The sequence below is a fragment of the Bison bison genome, unplaced genomic scaffold (genome assembly GCF_000754665.1).
Source record: "Bison bison bison isolate TAMUID 2011002044 unplaced genomic scaffold, Bison_UMD1.0 scf7180017864101, whole genome shotgun sequence".
NCBI lineage: Eukaryota > Metazoa > Chordata > Mammalia > Artiodactyla > Bovidae > Bison > Bison bison.
In genome coordinates this window covers 2912977-2933914 of record NW_011494673.1, presented here as the reverse complement: position 1 = coordinate 2933914, position 20938 = coordinate 2912977, and the positions used below count along the sequence as shown (strand labels likewise).

General features: G+C 37.9%; 1 protein-coding gene across 1 annotated transcript in view; it reads right to left on the bottom strand.

Annotated features, from left to right (window-relative positions):
* The window catches only part of MSH2 (mutS homolog 2), an 83515-nt gene that overhangs the window by 55139 nt on the left and 7438 nt on the right, over positions 1-20938 (bottom strand). The window contains exons 3-7 of the mRNA XM_010838648.1: positions 17388-17666; positions 16379-16525; positions 13493-13642; positions 12681-12814; positions 2333-2532 (exon numbers count right to left, since the gene is read on the bottom strand). Of these exons, the coding sequence (XP_010836950.1) occupies positions 2333-2532; positions 12681-12814; positions 13493-13642; positions 16379-16525; positions 17388-17666 (910 nt within the window). The remainder of the gene's footprint in view (positions 1-2332; positions 2533-12680; positions 12815-13492; positions 13643-16378; positions 16526-17387; positions 17667-20938) is intronic.

Sequence of the window (20938 nt, the reverse complement as noted above, 5' to 3'; positions counted from 1 at the left end):
ACCATGTTCACTGAATTTAGCAATAAGGAAGTTTCAGCAAATGCCATTTCAGTACTACGGGTAGGGCTGAAGCAGTGGAATCAATGGAAGAAGAAAATGTAGGCTTTCAGAAACTTCACTGAGTACAGGAATAAGAAGAGGACGCAGGGACAAGGACACCTTTCTTACCTTATGAAGGAAGAGATGAGAAGAGGAATGTTTAAAGCAGCTGGTATTAAGTGCTAAGAGTGAATCTTTAGACAGCCTATCTCTATGATCACACCCTGATTACACCCCTAACACTGGTCAATCCCCTGGCGCTTCCAGCTGATTCTGCAGAAATGAAGCCAGAGGAGATGCAATCAGGAAATCAAAACGGTAGAAGATATTCATTTATAGGGTGAGGAAACAGAGGCACAAGAAGGGAAATTAAGCCACAGTAAGAAATGTGAAACAGAAAAGACCCGTCTCCTCTAATTTCACTTTGGTGGCACTAAATACAAGAGCATTTAAGTCTCACTGGTCTGATGAGAAGCCCTGACTAGAACAGGATTACTTTACATACAGTGGTACTCTGAAAAGACAAGCAGTTAGCTATTCTTTAACATTCTGCTAGATAAATAAGAGGAAACGTTATTACAAAATTTAAGTTAAATCTATATTTATTTTGTACCAGTCATCATTGTTCTAAGTCTACCTCCAAAAAAGTTCAACAAGTTTTCATATAATATTGAAAGTTTTGTTTTTAATAGTTCTAAGAGATATTGATTTTTAACTCTGAAACTTAAAATGCTTTATATATTAGACATATACCTTTGTACTTACTATTCATTGTAGAAACTTATGTTTACTTAAAATTAAAAACTATGCTCATAAGAGCAATCTGACTTTATCCACTAATATTATATTGATTATTATATGACTCTGCTTACTTTATTCTAGTAGCTTCCCTCTGACTTCAACTGTTACCACCAAGACCTTCTGTCTTAACTTTCTTTCATAGGTGTACTGCTAAGTCACTTCAGTTGTATCCAACTCTGTGCGACCCCATAGACGGCAGGCAGCCCACCAGGCTCCCCCATCCCTGGGATTCTCCAGGCAAGGACACTGGAGTGGGTTGCCATTTCCTTCTCCAATGCATGAAAGTGAAAAGTGAAAGGGAAGTCACTCAGTCGTGCCCAACCCTCAGCAACCCCATGGACTGCAGCCTTCCAGGCTCCTCCATCCATGGGATTTTCCAGGCAAGAGTACTGGAGTGGGGTGCCATTGCCTTCTCCGATAGGTGTACTGGAAAGGTTAATTCCAGCAGTCCTGGAATTAGCCTGCAGTGTTTTCTTAAAGTTCCTACATGGCAGCCCCTTGGTCAAGGCATGAAACATACTAATTGTGTTATTTTGTAATCACTAGTCCAAGGAGCGGAGAAGGCAATGGCACCCCACTCCAGTACTCTTGCCTGGAAAATCCCATGGACGGAGGAGCCTGGTGGGCTGCCGTCCGTGGGGCCGCTGGGAGTCCGACACGACTGAGCGACTTCACTTTCACTTTTCACTTTCATGCACTGGAGAAGGAAATGGCAACCCACTCCAGTGTTCTTGCTTGGAGAATCCCAGGGACGGGGGAGCCTGGTGGGCTGCCGTCTATGGGGTCGCACAGAGTCGGACAGGACTGAAGCGACTTAGCAGCAGTAGCAGCAGCAGTCCAAGGAGATTCAAGGTGGTTCATTCAGCTTACTAGCATTGTGATTGATGATTTGTACCTGGTCTTAGTGAGGCCCCAAGAGGGCTCTGCTGTGGAATCAGAACAGGAAACCTTCCACAAGACCAGCAAAATATTAAAAAGTCCAACAAAACTGTTTAAAGCTCCCTGGTTCCAGGGTGTTCTCCTTACATTAGTGGTCCCTGATCTGAGAAGGTGCACCTCATCAAGGACCTTTCCATAGGTACCAGAACATAAGCTCCCTGGCCCCACTGCTCTGACAGCTTTTGGCTCTGATACATTATCCTTACTCTAGTGTGGCTGCCAGACTGCATCCTTTCCCTGTAACAAACCAAACATTCATAAGCACTGTCATTTTGGGTCTTGTTAATCTTCTTCATCAATCAAATCCTGATTAGCCACCCCTGTTAGTGCAAGAGACCTATTAATAAACCTCGTAATCCTAATATTCATTTCTAAAAAACAAAAATTCTAAACTGTCTCACAACTTTTGGCTTCTGCAATGTAGCCAGAGGGCAATACCAACCTATTATTAGGAAAACTTAAAGATGAGTTACCAGAACCAACTTTAAAAAGGACAGCACATTTGCTAAGTATATCTGGAGTGAAGGAAAACAAAAACAAAATAATTTTTTACCTTCATATTTTTCCAAAGCCTGAATAACATTAGGGAGTTGATTTATACCCTGATAGAGTCGGTAACAATCTTGTAAATTTGCCGCTTGTCTTTGAAATTTCTTGGCAAGTCGGTTAAGATCTGGAAATCGACGAAGTAAATCTTCTTGTAAATTCTGCCTCAATTCTGCATCTTCTACAAAAGCTTCTACCAAATTTAATCTAAAATAAATATTAGAATTAATCTTTTAATATTTTGGTTTAGTTGTATATTACTTAATCTTTAACATTTTATTTAATTCTAATAAATTACATTTGAATTAATCTTTCATATTTTAACCTTCAGGATTAATCTTTAATATGAAATTAAAATTTGTCAACTAGGTGCGTGTCTCAACTCAAAAACTCTACGTAAGAAGTTTGAATTTATTTTGAAATGTTAGCTTTTTGTAGACAATGGAAAAGTTCCATAACACTGTGATATAAGCAGTATCTAATCAGTTAATATCCAAATCTCATTATTGGGACTCCATTGATATTGACACATTACTGCACATGTAAACAATGATCTTTAATGAAACAAAATTACAATTCAAGAATGCTGCCAAACCCAGTATTTATCAGAAAATCTTATAAATTCAAAATGCAGTCTAAAATTACCATATGACAGTACAAAGCCAAAATTTTCTAATTAAAAACTGAACTAAGTTTACTGCTTCCCAAAATCAATAAATTAAATCTTAGTTTCCAGAACTATAAAACATGCAGCTAATATTGCTTTTATAATTAATTGGAGTTAGTGGCTTTCCATTTTTTTCCCTGTAATCCACTGCAAGAAATATACTTTTACACCATGACCCAGAACACCCATGCACAGATGCTGTAGTGGGCAAAACACGCTATCTCAAAACATGCCATGCTAGTGTCTGTAAGGACTACTTTGGTCCGTAAGGACTATTTTAAGTTAAGAACAACTGAGAGGAAGCAAAAACAAAGAAAGCTCTTTGCCTGTCCTTATACAACCAAAAGCAGGACATGGATTTACACAGGTGCCCCTCCCCCACACTTCTTCTTTACCAGGAAGGACAACAATTAAACTCAAATTTAGACCCTTGTCACCCTGGCGATGGCACCAGAGGAACCTATGTAACCCTACCAACTATCTTTTATTGACCGTTAGCCTCCCATACATTTACCTTCCCAGTTTGTAGCCTAGAAACCCAAAGTCCTTCTCCTTTGCCTTGTCACTTCTTTGAAAATGTATTGTTCCTTTGCTAAGGTGCTATATAAGCCCAAGTTCTAGCCAACCCTAGAGTTACTCATCCTGGAGCGCTCCCAAGCATAAACTTCTGTTTGTTTTCTTATTAATCTGTCTTTTGTCAGTCTAATTCATAGGGTCACAGCTGAAGAATTAGGAGAGTAGGAAATTAGGAAAGAGAATAATTATTTAGGAAGAATTAGGAAAAAGGAATCTTCCTCCCTGACAACATATAATTAAAATAGGTTTCACAAGACAAAACCTACTCTTACTAGATGTGGTGCACTCTTTTATTTTGTATTTAACTTTTCAAAAATGCTGTTTATCACCTGGCTACACTAATTTCACAACCTACCAGTGGGTCACAATATGCAGTTTGAAAAACTATATTGTAGATAGTATTGAAGTATTAATAACAGCTGAAAGGTAAACTTCAAAAGGTAGGCCGTGGGCACAGCCAATGATCCTAGGTTTAGAACACTATCAGATGAATAACCATTTTCCTTTAATCCTCAAATTACAAAGAAACAGGGAAAGGAATCAAATGAGTTTTCTAAATTTCTTTTTTTCTGATCTCTCCATCAACATTTACAATTCCTGCATCATCATCATGTTCATCTAGCATGTCATATAAAGGAAAAAATATACTGCTTCTGGAGTAGTCATATAATGATAACAGATATTAAAGCAAGACTTCACAACCTTGGTGATGTTGACATTTAAGCCGGATAACCCCTCTGTACTCGATGAACAGTGGGTTTGAGTAAACTCCAGGAGTTGGTGATGGACAGGGAGGCCTGGCGTGCTGCAATTCATGGGGTCGCAAAGAGTCGGACATGACTGAGCGACTGAACTAAACTGAACTGAACCCCTCTGTTGTGAGGTATTGTTATTCTGTGCAGTTTAACAGCATCCCTGAATTTTACCCACTACCCTCTTCCCAGACTAGCAATTCAAAGACGTCTCCAGACACTGCTAAATGTCCCAGAGGAGGCAGGGCGGGGGAGGGGGATAGCCCCTAGCTAAGAGTCACAGGATTAAAAGATTTTGAAGTAAAAAAAAAAAATCAGCTTTTAAAAGATGAAAATAAAGAGAAAAACAACAAACTCTATAGAATGTCAAGATAGTTGCGAGGGAGTTGGTAGTAGATATATTCACTGTGGCAAATGCCAAATTAGTGGGAACATGATTGCTGCCAAACTTGTATTGTGAACCAGTCACAGCCTGTATGTACAAACAGAATAATTCGGGCACTTACTGCTCCAGAAAAGATTTCTCTGGCTTGTTTGTACTCTAGATTTTAACAAATAAAACTGAGTTAAGGGATGCAACCAGATCACACGGTCCAATAAGGCAAACTTGGGCCTTCGCAGCTATTTCTCTGGCTCTAGCTGGGCTTCTCTGAGTTTGGTCCAAGATCACACACGTCAAAATCACTTGGAGGTGGGCCCAAGGTGGGCCCCACCTGTGATGCATGAGTTTCTCAGGTGATTCGCAGGCAACTGTTTGAAAAAAAGTCTGAGTCCTAAATGTCACAAGAAATTTCTGAGTTCTCATGATAAAGCAGGAAGAGAAGTTTAAGGGGGTCAGGAAAAGGATGAAAGTAACCTGATGCTGGATGACCTACCTCATGTTTCTTTTTTTCTTCTCTTTCTAAAACAAGTGTATCCTTAGGCTACTCTCCATAAATGGTAAGAATACTCTTGGAGAAGATATTTCCTTTCTTTTTTTTTTTTTTTATTTAACTTTTTTTGCCACGCCACACAGCATGTGGGATCTTACTTCCCCAACCAGGGGTCCCCAATCCACACCCCCTGAAGTGGAAGCATGGAGTTTTAACCCCTAGATTACCAGGGAAGTCCTATATAGAGAAGATATTTCTGATCAAGACTCTCCCTATGATTCTTTACTGTTCTATGAAATATCTTATCACTGTTTCCTCTAAACCTGATCACAGAATCTTCAGTAACCAACATTGCTCAAGAGCATAAAACCCCATAGAATAGAGAGCCCAGAAATAAACCCACACACCTGCGGTCAATTAATCTTCAACAAAGAAGCAAGAATACACAATGGGAAAAAGAAAGTCTCCTAAGCAAGTGGTGCTGGGCAAGTTGGACAGCTGCATGTAAATCAATGAAACTAGAACACACGGTCACATCACACACAGAAATAAACTCAAAATAGCTTAAAGACTCAAATATATGACATGAACCATTAAACTCCTCCAGGAGACTGTAAACAATAACATTCTCTGACATAAATCCTACCAATGTTTTCTTAGGTCAGTCTCCCAAGGCAGCAAAAATAGAAATTAACAAATGGGACCTAATCAATCTTATAAACTTTTGCGTGGCAAAGGAAACCATAAACAAAATGAAAAGACAACCACAGACAGACTGCGTGAAAACTTTGCAAACAATGTGACCAACAAGTGCTTATTTTTCAAAATTTACAAACAGCTCATATACAACTAAATAACAAAAAACCAAACAACCCAATCGAAAAATGAGCAGAAGACCTAAGTAGACATTCCTCTAAAGAAGACATACAGACAGATGGCCAACAGGGACATGAAAAGATGCTCAACATCACCAATTATTAGAGAAATGCAAATCAAAACTACAGTGAGGTACTACCTCACACACTGGTCAGAATGGGCATCATTAAAAAGTCTACAAACAAATGCTGGAGAGAAAAGGGAACCTTCTACACCATTGGTGGGGATACAAGTTGGTGCAGCCACTTGGAAAACAGTATGGAGGTTCCCCAGAAAACAAAAAATAGAATTACCATATGATTCAGCAATCGCATTCCTGGGCATATACCCAGACAGAATTAAATAATTCAAAAGGCCCCACGCACCCTTATGTGCACAGCAGCACTGTTCTCAATAGCCAAGACATGGACCTAAAGGTCCATCCACAGATGAATGGATAAAGAAGAGATGGCGTGTACGTACGTGTCTATGTACACACACACACACACACACACACACACACACACACACACACACACAATGGAATACTACTCAGGCATTAAAAAAGAACAAAATAATGCCATTTGCAGCAACATGGATGCAACCAGAAATTAACATACTAAGTCAGTCAGAAAGAGAAAGACAAATACCATATGATATCTCTTACATGTAGAGTCTAAAATATGACACAAACGAACCTATCTACCAAACATAAACAGACTCATGGACATAGAGAACTGACTTGTGGTGGCCAAGGGGAAGAGGTGTTAGCAGATGTAAGCTATTACATATAAAACAAGGTCCTACTGTATAGCAAAGGGAACTGTATTCCCTATCTGATAATAAACCATAATGGAAAAGAATATAAAGAAATATAAAACTGAATCACCTTGCTGTACAGTAGAAATGAACACATCATAAATCAACTGCAATAAAAAAAAAGGAACATAAAGTTCCAGTAAGAGTATTAAGAAGTAAAACAGCAAGAGAATGAAAAAGCTTCTACAACACATAGGACAAGGCAAGATACACAGTCCCCTCAGTCTTTGGTCTGGGTCTCATTAAAAGTCTAATAAATTGCTAGTTTCACAAGTCTATTCAATAAGCCATTTCAGAAATAATTATAGTATTAGTTTATGTTCTGGCTAACAGGTTTTTTTAAAAAAGACTGCTCTACTGTTTCCATGACAATGCCATTTTCAAATCACAATTTCAGAAGTACCAAAGTTACTGTTGGCAAAACAAGGTATACTTGTCAATCCTACTCAAAATTACTTAGCTGTCACAATCTGATACATTAATTTTCAAACTGACTAGAATATAAGTTCATTTGGGGGGTCAGTTCATCTCTAAAATTTCAAAAGAATTATAAAATTAGTCGTGAAATTTTTGATATTTTAAATTCACCATTCTTTCCATCCTTTAAAACCACCATTTCTGATCTCACTGTAAGAATAATTGGCTGGAATTTCACAACAGTATATTTATATAGCTGAGAATAAATTTGGTACCTAAAGAACTACAAGATTGTGTCTCTTCTTTATCTGTTCTTTACATGGTTTAATACAGACAGCACCACTCAATCTGCGACGTAGGGTTGAGAAAATTAAAAAGGAAAAAAAAAAGGCCAAACATATAGGAGAGGAATATGCTTTCAAAGAACATTGAATCTAGTGAAGAAGGACATGTCTGTTCTTACAGTTAGTGCTGAATAACAAATGAGATGTAAAATGCAACAAAATGTGATACAAGAAAGCAGAGAACTCCCACTGGAGCTTGGGAACCACATTTTGATCTCCACTATCTCCCAGAGTTGCTCAAATTCATGTCCATTGAGGTAGTGAAGCTGTCTTATCTCATCCTCTGCCGCCCCCTTCTCCTTTTGCCTTTAATCTTTCCCAGCATCAGGGTCTTTTCCAATATTCTGAAGAGTAAGGATTTAAAGAGATAGGATTTTGAGGAAAATACTTGGGAAGGAATGGTGGAGCAGCAACAGCAGAGACTTGGTGGGAGAAGAATACATGACACAATAGAAGAAAACTGAAGGAGAGAATAGAAAAAAAAAAAAACTGTAACCAGAAGCAAAATGAAAATGTTGCCTTTGGAAAGGAAAGAGTACTATTTCCTCTTGTGAGACAGAACCAGGGAATAGAAAACTGAAAATATAGATACATTTTGAGACTGTAAGAATCAGGGAGGAGATCATCTGTTTAAGTGTAGGAGAATACAAAATGCTGCGCTGGTCACTGTAATAAGTCATGTAACAAAAGTGACACCAGGTAGCAGTGAAAGCTAGATAGCTTGAAAAGGACAGTGGATTCAATTTGCATTGTGTGACCTCTCCAGCAGCTTTTAATAGAGAAAGAGGGGCCAGTTTGACAAAGGGCCAATGGGGCAAGAAATTCTATGTCCCCCATGAAAGCACTGGAAAAAGGGTTGCCTTTGTGGTACAGGCTGGATAGGAAGGCAAATAAAATTCAAAGGGACTAGCAGATCAGTCCAGAAAAACCAGAATAAGGGGTTTCACTAAACCTGATCTGGAAGCAGAGAAAACAGTGGTGGGAAGGCAATGGAGTGACAGCCCTCCTGTTTGTCCTGAGGCCAGAGCAAAGCTCTGCTGCTTCAAAGAAATTGCACTCACCGTATGACCTCCAGACCTCTGCTTCCACACAACACTCACTACTAACTGAAGACATCCTTGCACAAAAGGATACTTAACATAACCTGGAAAGAAATGTAGGTCTAAGTCTGAATACAACCCCCGAAGTACACTGCCTCAAGAAGCAAGATATACTATCACATAAGCACCACCACCATTTCTACATTTACAGGAACTACTTTTACTTGGAGACATATTTCAAATAAAACTGCTATTAAATGTCATATAAAAATAATATTAAGCTAGAAGGCAATAAGAATACCAAATTCAACATGTGCAAGTGGTATCATCAGCAACTTCATGAGTGAACTATGTCATATGCTAATATATATTCGATGTTCTTTAAAGAAGTCTAACAACAACAACAACAAAGGATAACTCATTAAGGCTTCACATAAATCTATGGAAAGGCAAAAAGCAAAAAAAGTCCTAAAAAATTAAAACTAATGGTAACAGTCCTAGTGCCACGTGAAAACCTGAGGACTCTTAATAGTAACACAGACAGTATTCTTGCTATAATTCCTAATTTGACTATTAGGAAGAAATACCCAGAAACTCACTTCTTAAAGGTAGTAACATACCAATTCTCACTGGAGATTAAAGTACTTAAGCCATTGCTGCTGCTGCTGCTGCTAAGTCGCTTCAGTCGTGTCTGACTCTGTGCGACCCCATAGACGGCAGCCCACCAGGCTCTCCCGTCCCTGGGATTCTCCAGGCAAGAACACTGAAGTGGGTTGCCATTTCCTTCTCCAATGCATGAAAGTGAAAAGTGAAAGGGAAGTCGCTCAGTGACCCCATGGACTGCAGCCCACCAGGCTCCTCCGTCCACGGGATTTTCTAGGCAAAAGTACTGGAGTGGGGTGCCATTGCCTTCTCCGACTTAAGCCATTAGTTAGCTATAAAGTATTGCCAGTGCAAATAGGTTTTAATGAATGGAAAAATGTATAAAACGATTCCACAGGTTTAACTTAAAAGCCGAAATAGTACATTTCATTTCTGATGTTAAAATTCAACTTGGATCAAATTAAACACAATTGATAGAAGCAAGAAATACAGTACAGCGATGAAAGGCTTGGGCTCTGGAGTCAGGCCAGACAGGAGCCAGTCTCCACCACCTCTCAGCTAATGAACGTGAGATACTTAGCAAAGTGCCAGGCAACCAGTCTTCTCTTCCTCCTAAGAGCCTGACAATGACTTAAAAGCAATCCTATTTTCATTGTTATTTCTGAACCTATCACTGGGCTACAGCTCTGGAATAGATGTATCCATCAAACTCAAAGATCTAGTCACGACTGTTCCTCTGTCTGCTCTAGTAAAAATAGAAAACAGAAATCTTTGCTTTCCTTAACAGAATTCGCTGCACAGCCACACACTTTAACTCCTCACTTAGTTTTAAAAGGGTGGAGTAGAGATTTCCACCACCTCTCTGCTAGAAAATCACTGCAAAACAGTGACAGTAAGAACAAAAGCTTGATTTGATATGCAGCTCTGAAGAAAAACCCATCTTAATCTTAAATGCTTACAGAGGGAGGCAATGAGAACCCCAGCAAGGCATAAACTAGAAGCATGAGGTATCACAGCAGGTGGAACTGAGAAAGGCTATTTAACAAAAAGGAGGCTGTCCCAACAGAAGTCTGCCTTAAGGAGTATAACTTTGTCTTCCTGCTCTGTGGAATTTCAGCATTGGGCCTTGAAAACCACAGACCTTCCTAATTGCTGGTAAAAAAAAAAAAAAATCTCCCCAAGGTAAAAAGGAGAAAGTATTTCCTCATCCTACAGGTGCAGAAAAGCAGATCATGATCTGAGTCAGAAAGCCATTCTCGCAAATCATATTCCTAATTAGTCAGTCTTGTAAGGGTATCAGATTTTGGAAATTATTGCTATGTCCTATGAAAATAACCTTTAATTATAGCCAAAAAATTAATTTTGGTATCTTGCCTTCTAAATAGCTTGTTACTCTGGTAACAGTAAGTGATGTCTCAGGTTTTTGAAGGGTCCAAATACAAGCACACTCTAGCTGTTAAACCAGAAGAGGATCACTGACACGTGCTCTGTCCCTACAAGCCCAAAGTTAAAATGCAACCAATGACCCAGAGCATGGGACTTAAACTACCTATCACTTCAGAAACAACAAAAAGATGAGGGAGAATGGATATAAACTTCTACTTGTGCAGGCACAGACTTTCCATGGAAGGATACTCAAGAATCTGATTAAGACCAGTTGCTCCCAGGACAAGTGTTGGCAATTCACACCGAGTACAATAAGAAATGTGTCCCTGCTGCTGTGCAGAGGCCCTGAGGAAGGGAGTCCTAGGAAACCGGGAGATAGGAGCAAGAAACTCAGCACTGTATATCCTTCTGTTCCGTTCGACATTTGACTTATGTAAACGTAGTTAGTCACAAATAATTAAAATAAAAACCTGTAAACTGCCTTAATTACTTGCAAATATCCAATCCTTCCTATTTCTTATTTTGTTACTAAATCCCACTCTTCTTCTCCAGCAAGCCTGGCTTCAGGAAGTTATCTTAGCATTTCAACTTCCATATTTTCAATGATATATCAACATATCCACAATTTGCTGACTTCATGAGTTATTTTTATTGTAAGACCCTTTAGAATTCACAGGATCAATGCTTAGCTTGGTAATTATCTGCAGGGTGTCTTATGATACTGATCAACTATTTTATGTTTGCCTGGCATATATATATATAGTCCCAAATAGTCAAGGGATCATCACACTTGTTGTATACCATCAGAATTCAGTAGGTAGACAACAAATTCTTGAACAATCTGACAACATCAAATCTATAAAATTACTGACTCTCTTTTATCTATTCTGACAATATATCTAATTTACCAAACTGAAAATGTTAGGTATACAATAAGGTCATTGAAATAACCTAATTATTGAAAAAGGTAAAGTATATCCAATCAATAAAATATTATGAATTTATAAAAAATGCTGAATATGAACATAAAACAGCAACACTAAAAAATGCTTATGTAATAAAAGCGCAAGTGGGAAAAAAACTAGGACACAAAACTATATTAGGATTACAACTGTGTTTTTAAAAACTATCAAACATTAAGAGTGAACTATAGAAAATTATTTTACTTATATGCAGTTCAAAAACAGGTACAACTAATTAATCTATGAGGCTAGAAAGACAGTTATTGCCCTTGAAGTGAGGAGAGGCAGTAACTTTAAGGATAACTGAGAAGGGTTTTGGGGATACCAGTTATGTTGTTTCCTGACTTATGTGTTGTTACCAAGGTATTCACTTTGTGAAAACCCATCAAATTGCACCTTTAGGATTTGCGCTTTTATGTGTATTACACTTCATTTAAGTGTTAAAACTTGTATCTAAAACAAAAGATAAAAATAAAACATACTCCAATGCTACTCACATTATATGCAGGAGTATTATATCGTTTTTTATTCCCTCAATTTTAAAGATTTTCTGAAATATGTTTAGGCTGCCTTAAATTTTTTCTGGAATAATAAAGAGTAAGTGCTTCCTTTGTGCCAGACCTTGTTCAAAGTACTTTAAATACATAAAATCATCTCATCCTCATAGCAACCCTAAGGAGGAGGTGTGTTATCACTGTCATTTTAAAAGGGAAGAAACTGCCACCCTGAGGTTCAATAATACCCAGTATAACACAGCATCTAAGTGGAAGAGCTCAATACGAACCAAGGTAAAGTAGCTCCAAAGCTCCAATGCTCTGGGACATTATACCTACACCACCTCTCTAATAGAAGTTTACCTTTTTATAGTGAAGGGTAAAAAACATAATCAAGAAAATAAGTTAATCAATCTAAATCACCACTACTCTACTACTTTATTAACTTTCTGTGCAGTTAGATGCTAAAATATGGGTGCAAAATTGCATGTTGTAATAAGTGGTATAAGCATATGGAGTGACTGGAAGTTAGTTTACAAAAGTGTACACTTTTTTTTTTTTAATATACCTCTCTTCTATTCTGTTCTTGTCCATAAGAGGCTGCTTAATCCACTGGTTAACCAGTCTTTGTCCTTGAGGAGTTTTGCATTTATTGAGCAATGCAGCCAGAGACTGAGAGCCAGAAGTATCTTCAACAGAACCCTAGTAAACAAAAATAAAATAGGAAAGTGGCAGGCTCATTAGTGACCTTACTATGCCATGAAAAAGGATTACTTAATTTTAGAACAAGAACACTTAACATTGGGTACTCCCTGGTAGTCCAGTGATTACGAGTCTAAGCTCTCAGTGCCAAAGGCCTGGGTTCAATCCTTGCTTGGGGAATTAAAATCCCACAAGCCTCATGGGAAAAAAAAAACAAAAACCCCTTCACTCCCCAAACTTGTTACAACAACACAAAACTTAACGTTCTTCAAATATTAAACTGAAATGTACACAGAAGCTCCTTATCTGAAAATCAGACTTTTAACATAATCTGATTTTTTAATTTTAATTTTAATCTGATTTTTTGCTGTATATTTTTCCCCAAAACAACAACACTTTATAATTACTGCAGTTTTAGACATAAAACTTCTTAAAATATAATTTTTAAAAACTGCTGTTAATACACAATTTACTGATAAAGTCAGGACAAATTATATTTATATAGTTTGCAATTAGAAAAATACAGTAATTCAAAACTACTTAAGTATAATATTTCAAAATATTTAAGCTCCTTATTAAAAGTCTTATATTCAAAAAAAAATAAATAAAATAAAAAATAAAAGTCTTATATTCTATATATAAAAGCAAATATTTTTAACTGATGTATTTTTTTTTTACCTGGAAAAGGTTAAGGGCTCTCACTGCTGCAATATCCAATTTCATGTACTGGCTGAAGTCAAAAGTAGTCAGTTCAAACTGTCCAAAGTTTGAGTCATCTGATAAGAGTTCTAAAAATTTGATTACTGCAGACAAGGAAGAAACTGCAACCTAAGATTAAGAATTTAAAAGAAAAGATGGCTATCACTAGAATTCTAGAGATTTTTTTAAAAAAACAAATGGTAATATGAAAATAAATTTCAAACATCATTTTTCCTGGTATTTTTTTCCCAATTCAAACCAAGAAAATCAGACAAAGTTTAAATAAACCTTAGACTAGAAAACGATTTTCAGGAAGTGAAAACTAACTGTAATAGCAACACTATTTATAACAGCCAAAAGGAGAAATTATGCTATTGTCCAAGAGAAAAAAGGGTAAAGCCTGGCATGTTCACACTGCGGAATACTACATACAACAACCACATCCAACAATAGATATAAGCACAAACAATCCACTACAACAGGTCACAGTACAGATTATCTCACAAACATGACACTGAATAAAGGAAATCACAAGAGCACGATCTTTATGAGTCCATTCATATTAACTACAAAAATAGACCAAACTAATTCATACTGTCAGAGGTACTAATGGAGGTTAACAAGCAGAAGAAAACATAAAGAGGGTCTTATGATCCCGGTACTATTCTGTTTCATGGGTGCTGGTTATGTGGGTATTTATAATTCATAAAAATTTAGTTATACACTTATGATACATATACTTCCTTGTATATATATTTAAATAAGAAATAACTGTCTATATTACTACTATAACATAATAACATAAAGAAGCTAAGGACATTAAACTGATAGCCCAATGAAAATTCTACTTATATTTGGTACCAAATTCATTGTGAAGGTGCGTATGTTTCATAATTGATAACACAGTCATCTATCTGCCTCTGCCAAATATATAAGAATCTCCTGTTACGTCACCGTCAGGGACAGATGGTAACAATTTTTAGTAGCTCTAAGATGCTTGTGTGCATGGTCAGTTGCTTAGTCATGTCTGACTCTTTGAAACCCCACAGACTGTAGCCCACCAGGCTCCTCTGGCCATGGAAATATCCTGGCAAGAATACTGGAGTGGGTTGCCCGAGTCCTCCTCCAGGGGCTCTTCCCACCCAGGGATCAAACCTGAGTCTCCTGCATTAGCAAGTGGATTCTTTACCACTGAGCCACCTAGGAAGCCCTCAGTAGCATCTTCCAATTTTCAACACTACAGTAATTTTCTCTAATACAGCTTTTCCTTGACTTACGAGGTTACATGCCAATAAGCCTATCATAAATAGAAAATGCATTTAATATCGTTAACCTACTGAACATCATAGCTTAGCCTCATCTGCCTTAAATGTGCTCAGAACACATTAGCCTATGCTAAGTCACTTCAGTCGTGTCTGACTCTGTGCAACCCCATAGACAGCAGCCCACCAGGCTCCCCCGTCCCTGGGATTCTCCAAGCAAGAACACTGGAGTGGGTTGCCATTTCCTTCTCCAATGCATGAAAGTGAAAAGTGAAAGTGAAGTCGCTCAGTCGTGTCCGACTCTTAGCGACCCCATGGACTGCAGCCTACCAGGCTCCTCCGTCCATGGGATTTTCCAAGCAAGAGTACTGGAGTGGGGTGCCATTGCCTTCTCCGACATTAGCCTATAGTTGGGCAAAATCATCTAACACAAAGCCTACTTTATAATATAGTTTAATAACTCAAAATTTATTGAACACTGTACTGAAAGCAAAAAATAGAATGGTTCTATGGGTACAGCATGGTTGTAAGTGTATCAGCTATTAAACCCTGTAATCCCACAGCTGACAGAGCTGCTGCTCTCTGCCCACCAACACAAGAAAGCTGCACCAAATATTGCTAGTCCAGGAAAAAGCCAAAATTCAAAGTATGGTTTCTACTGAATAAATATAACTTTTGCAGCATTGTAAAGTTAAAAAAAAAAAATCGACAGTTGAACCATAAGTCAGGGGATGTCTGTACTGGGATTATTACTCATACACAATGGCTTTTCATTCTGTCACACAAAGAAAGTAAAACAGATAAACTTAGTTTATAAGGATCAAACTATTATGTGATAAGTAATCACTGTAAAATCATGATATAATAATAGTCTCAGTTTATTCTGGTTTGAAGTCAATTTTGAAAATTATAAGCAGCTATAACTTGCTCTTATTTAAATATACAAATTTCTATTTTACTTGTCAGTGATCCACTGACATAACCATTTGAAATAACCATTCAAAAAGGTTTCTAATATTTTACATAAAAATATAACTCCCAAACCATACTTTCTTCAAAGATTTGAAAAATTGAAAATAAACTTCAACCATTGTGTGCATGTTCATATCTAACACTGAACACAAGCAGTGCCAATTTTTGAGCCAAACTGTTTAAATGTAACATTTATTTTGCAATTACTATGCACTGTGAATATTTCCATCCTTATTACTTTCTAATCTCCGCAACAATCCTTTAAGACATAATGAAGCTGAAGTAATTTATTAAAAACCTCACAGATCCTGTATTATAAAACTTTAATAGTACCAACTATCTCACCAACCTACCTACGTGACTATCTCACCTGCTTAGCTGACAGTAATCAGGCTCTTTCCGGTGAAACCAGTAAAACAATAATCTCTTCCTCACCCCAAGGATATATGTTGTGTAAATATAATGAAGTTATATTTAAGATTATGTTTGAATTTTTCTAGTCATTTTCACAAACTTCACCACAGATTAAAATAAGCTTAAAAATCAGTGATCCATTTTGAAATATAGATGACAGAAGCAGCCTTGTAAACATCACTATTCAGGGGTAAATTCACATTTGTAACCCACGTACCTGGTTCTCCATTTCTGGCAACACAGCACTATTCACCTGTTCTCCCTTCTTGCCTTTCAGCAACCGGTTGAGGTCTTGATAAATATCTTTTGTGGAAAAGTCAGCTCTTTTTCTTTCTGTGATCAAAATTCCTCCTCTCTGAATAACCTGTTTTACAGGAAATATTTTAAATTACTAGGAGAACAGCAATACAGAAAGTTGTGCCACTGACAAATATAAAGTAACAACAGTTTAACAAACAGCTTATTAACCCACATTATATTGTTACACAACAATACATGAAGAAAATGTTGGTAACATGTATTTTAAAAATATATAAATAAAATTTTCGTGGAAATCCAAAATTAGGCTTACATGAAGCTTTCAAAAAATAGTCTCAGTAGTAAAAACTATCAACAGAATGATACTCGGGGAAAGTTGCCTAGATACTATTTATGCTAAAAATGCCCATCACAGATTTGCTAACTCTCAAGTAGTTCTTATCGTATTTGAGGCTCACAAGAAGAAAAGAATCCTTAAAAATCTAAAATAATAAACCAGATACGTATACAAACAACAAAATCAGAACTTTGCTAAAATAGAAGAATCAGAAAAATAAAAGAGGCTAAAGTTCTACTCAAACTATTAAGAAATAAATAATCCTGAAGAACTGGATCTTATTTGTTACATCCATGCTAAATATGGGCATAGTTTTTTATTTTTAAAGGCCCTACATCACCTCTTCCCGACCCTGCATCCCTCAAGTGTGAAAGCACTTCTTTTATTAACTGTGATCCCTTTAAGATGACATTCAGTTCAGAAGGAAAGAGAGGAGTGGGGGAGAGGGAAATGATCTGAGGGAGAACAAGTCTTAAGGAAGAGCTGGAAAGTCCTAATAAAGATACAAAGTTTCTGTCAAAATATATTGAAAAGGTTCTGACTTTTAAATTTTTCTTAAATAAAACAGTATCATGTTACTTTAGAGGCATTCCCAGCCTTGGATTCTCTATCATAGACTCCATTGCCTTACCTGCCTCAGTTTTCCCATGTCTCCAGCAGTCTCCCCTCCTGGCATAACACACTCCTTTGGTCCAATCTGAATCAGGAGAGCCTCCAGATTGGAGAACTGATCATTATCAGGGAACTCACACAGTCCCAGCTTCCTCTGTGTGGAGTCAACATACCCAACTCCGACCTGTCTTTGACCATCGACTGTAGACATTTTAACACCCACAACACCAATGGAAGCAGACATATCGTTGTTACCAAAGAGAATATCTTCAAACTGAGAAAGATTACCTGGAGAGGCCTAAGCAAAAATAAAGAGAAATTTTAAGAAACTGTTCAATGTACTTTAATATTTCACTAGCTCCCCACTCCAGTACTCTTCCCTGTAAAATCCCATGGATGGAGGAGCCTGGTGGGCTGCAGTCCATGGGGTCGCTAAGAGTCGGACACAACTGAGCAACTTCACTTTCACTTTCATGCACTGGAGAAGGAAAATGGCAACCCACTCCACTGTTTTTGCCTGGAGAATCCCAGGGACGGGGGAGCCTGGTGGGCTGTCGTCTATGGGGTCGCACAGAGTCGGACATGACTGAAGTGATTTAGCAGCAGCAGCAAACAAAAATTACCCCACCTAGATGAATTTTATTAACATTTTCTTACCAAACAAAAAAATACTTATAACCATGTATTCCAATTAATATTACCATACTTTCTATAAAGTATCCCCCCTAATTTTCCATAAGAACACTTGGGCAAATCTCAAAACAGCAGTATCAAAAGTGATTTGCAAAAAAAAAAAAAGTGCTTTTCAGTTTGAAATGTGGCAGCTAGGTTTACACTCACTCATTCATCAAGGAACCCAAAGGGATAACCCTCTCAATGGTATGCTTACATTTCTACAGTCTGCCAAACTACCTATTGGTTACACGTATTAGAATTTTCACTGAGTAGTTATATCACATATCGCATTATTAGCTTAAATATTAACCTTGGATACTCATGTCTCTATATCAATATATTTGTAAAACGCATATTGTTCTAGATCAATGATTTCCAAATAAAGGGTCTTTGACCTATTTTCAATATTTCAAAAAGATGAGAAATCTCTTTAAGAATATACAAGGCAACTAAAGGGCTTTTTTCTTTGCTTTTGGCTCTACTTGTGTCAATTCGGTGGGTTACAGCAGTTCAACATGATCAGAAGCTGACAGCTGCCTGTTAACATGAGGCATTTCTGGGGCAACTGACGGACCACAGTATGAAAACTGACATAGTTAGAAATAGTACAAATGAGCAGTGACAGCCAAACTTAGGCAACCCGTAGGCATCAATAGTTCTTGGATGTCTTTAGCATCATAACAGTATCTTTTCACAATATGGTTCTGAATATACTGTAACTCTGTATGAATCGATTAAAATCTGGATCAAAAATGAAATGGAGGGACTTCCCCAGTAGTCCAGTGGTTAAGACTCTGAGCTTCCACCACAGAGGGCTTGGGTTCAATCCCTAGCTAGGGATCCTGAATGTCTCACTGCTACTGCTGCTGCTAAGTCACTTCAGTCGTGTCCGACTCTGTGTGACCCCATAGACGTCAGCCCACCAGGCTCCACCATCCCTGGGATTCTCCAAGCAAGAACACTGGAGTGGGTTGCCATTTCCCTCTCCAATGCATGAAAGTGAAAAAGTGAAAGTGAAGTCGCTCGGTTGTGTCCAACTCTTAGGGACCCCATGGACTGCAACCTGCCAGGCTCCTCCATCCATGGGGTTTTCCAGGCAAGAGTACTGGAGTGGGGAATGTCTCACAGCTCAGCCCCCCAAAAGAAAATGTTATGGAAAACTGTTATCTGATACTCAAATTAAAAAGCACTGATTTACGTTTAAAAGCACAATCGTAAACACCATATTTTCACATACATACTTCAGATTTACACACAGGTTATGAAGCATATCTTTAAAAAAACCTTCAAAAGTGAATCAATAGCTAATAAAGTTGAGTTTTTGACAGTCCTTGAAAATGGTAAGACTGGTAATCCCTGAACTAGATGGTACTAAGTCCCTTCCTGCTCTGAACATACTACTGAGGACACGGGAAAAAAAGTCATTCACAGGAACTTCCCTGATGATCCAGTGGTTAAGACTCCAAGCTTCCACTGCGGATGACACCGGTCTGATCCCTAGTCAGGGAAATAAGGTCCCACATGCCACTTGGTGTGTCCAAAAGTCAAAAAAAAAAAAAAAAGTCATAGAAGTCAACTACCCTAAATATCACTAATACTTTACAACAGAATCAGTAAGCTAAAAATTAAGATATATCAACTTTAGCAGCTTGTAAATCTGAACTTCTTAAAATGTCAGAATGAAGATACTACATTTTAACCTGATCAAGATACACACTTAATGTTTTTCCCCCCCGATCTAAAAGCTAGGAGTTAAAACAATTCATCTAAAAGGATTCTGATGACACAAAGGAGTGAGGTGTGAGGAGCTGATAAAACAGTTAATCACCTAAATTCATGATTCCACATTTTGGTGTTGTTACTAACTGAGCTCTGTGTAGAGTGAGATAGAAAAACATCATGTTTTGGTACCCTCAATTTTCTATTAAAATCTTTCAAGATGTAGGATAATACTTTTAAGTCCCACTTTTCTCAGTAAAGCAGCAATGAAAATTCTAAGGAAACTCCATCATAACGTGTGTGTGTGTGCACACCCATGCTCAGTCATGCTCAACTCTTGGTGACACTATGGACTCTAGCCCACCAGGCTCCTCATCCATGGGATTTTCCAGGCAAGAATACTGGACTAGGTTGCAATTTCCTCCTCCAGGGGACCTTCCTGACCCAGGGATCAAACCCGATTCTCCTGCATTGGCAGCAGATTCTTTACTGCTGAGCCATTGAGGATAATACTCTCAGTTCCACTTTTCTCAGTAAAGTATCACTGAAAATTCTGAGGAAACTCCGTAACACAGGATGCTAAATTCTCTCAGATGTAATCTTCAGGAAATGTCTACATTTTCAAAGGTGGGGGGGTGTGGTGGTGGGAGGCAACATGGAAGGGATATTGAAGAGTATTATTCTTGGGGCAGCACCAACATCACATGTTTAAATATTGCACACACAAAAACTTTCATAGGCCTTTCAGGTCAGAAAACATCTTGAAAACCTTCTCATTTTATGTTTATAAAGAAACAGATACTGGAGAAGGCTGGGAAATCTGCCAAGATCACCCAGAGAAGAAAAGAAATGAGATGCACCAACTACAAGCCCAGAGCATTGTCCCTCGCTTACCACGTTTATTCCTTTGCAAGGATAAATCTCAACTCCCCAACATTTTAACCTTTATCCCGTATTTATGTGCATGTATTGGTTTAGTCACTAAGTTGTGTCCTACTCTTGCAACCTCATGGACTGTAGCCCGAACGCCTCCTCTGTCCATGGAATTCTCCAGGCAAGAATACTGGAGTGGGTTGCCATTTCCTTCTTCAGGGATCTTCCTGACCCAGGAACTGAACCAGGGTCTCCTGCATTGCAGGCAGATCCTTTACTGACTGAGCTACAAGAGAATGTACT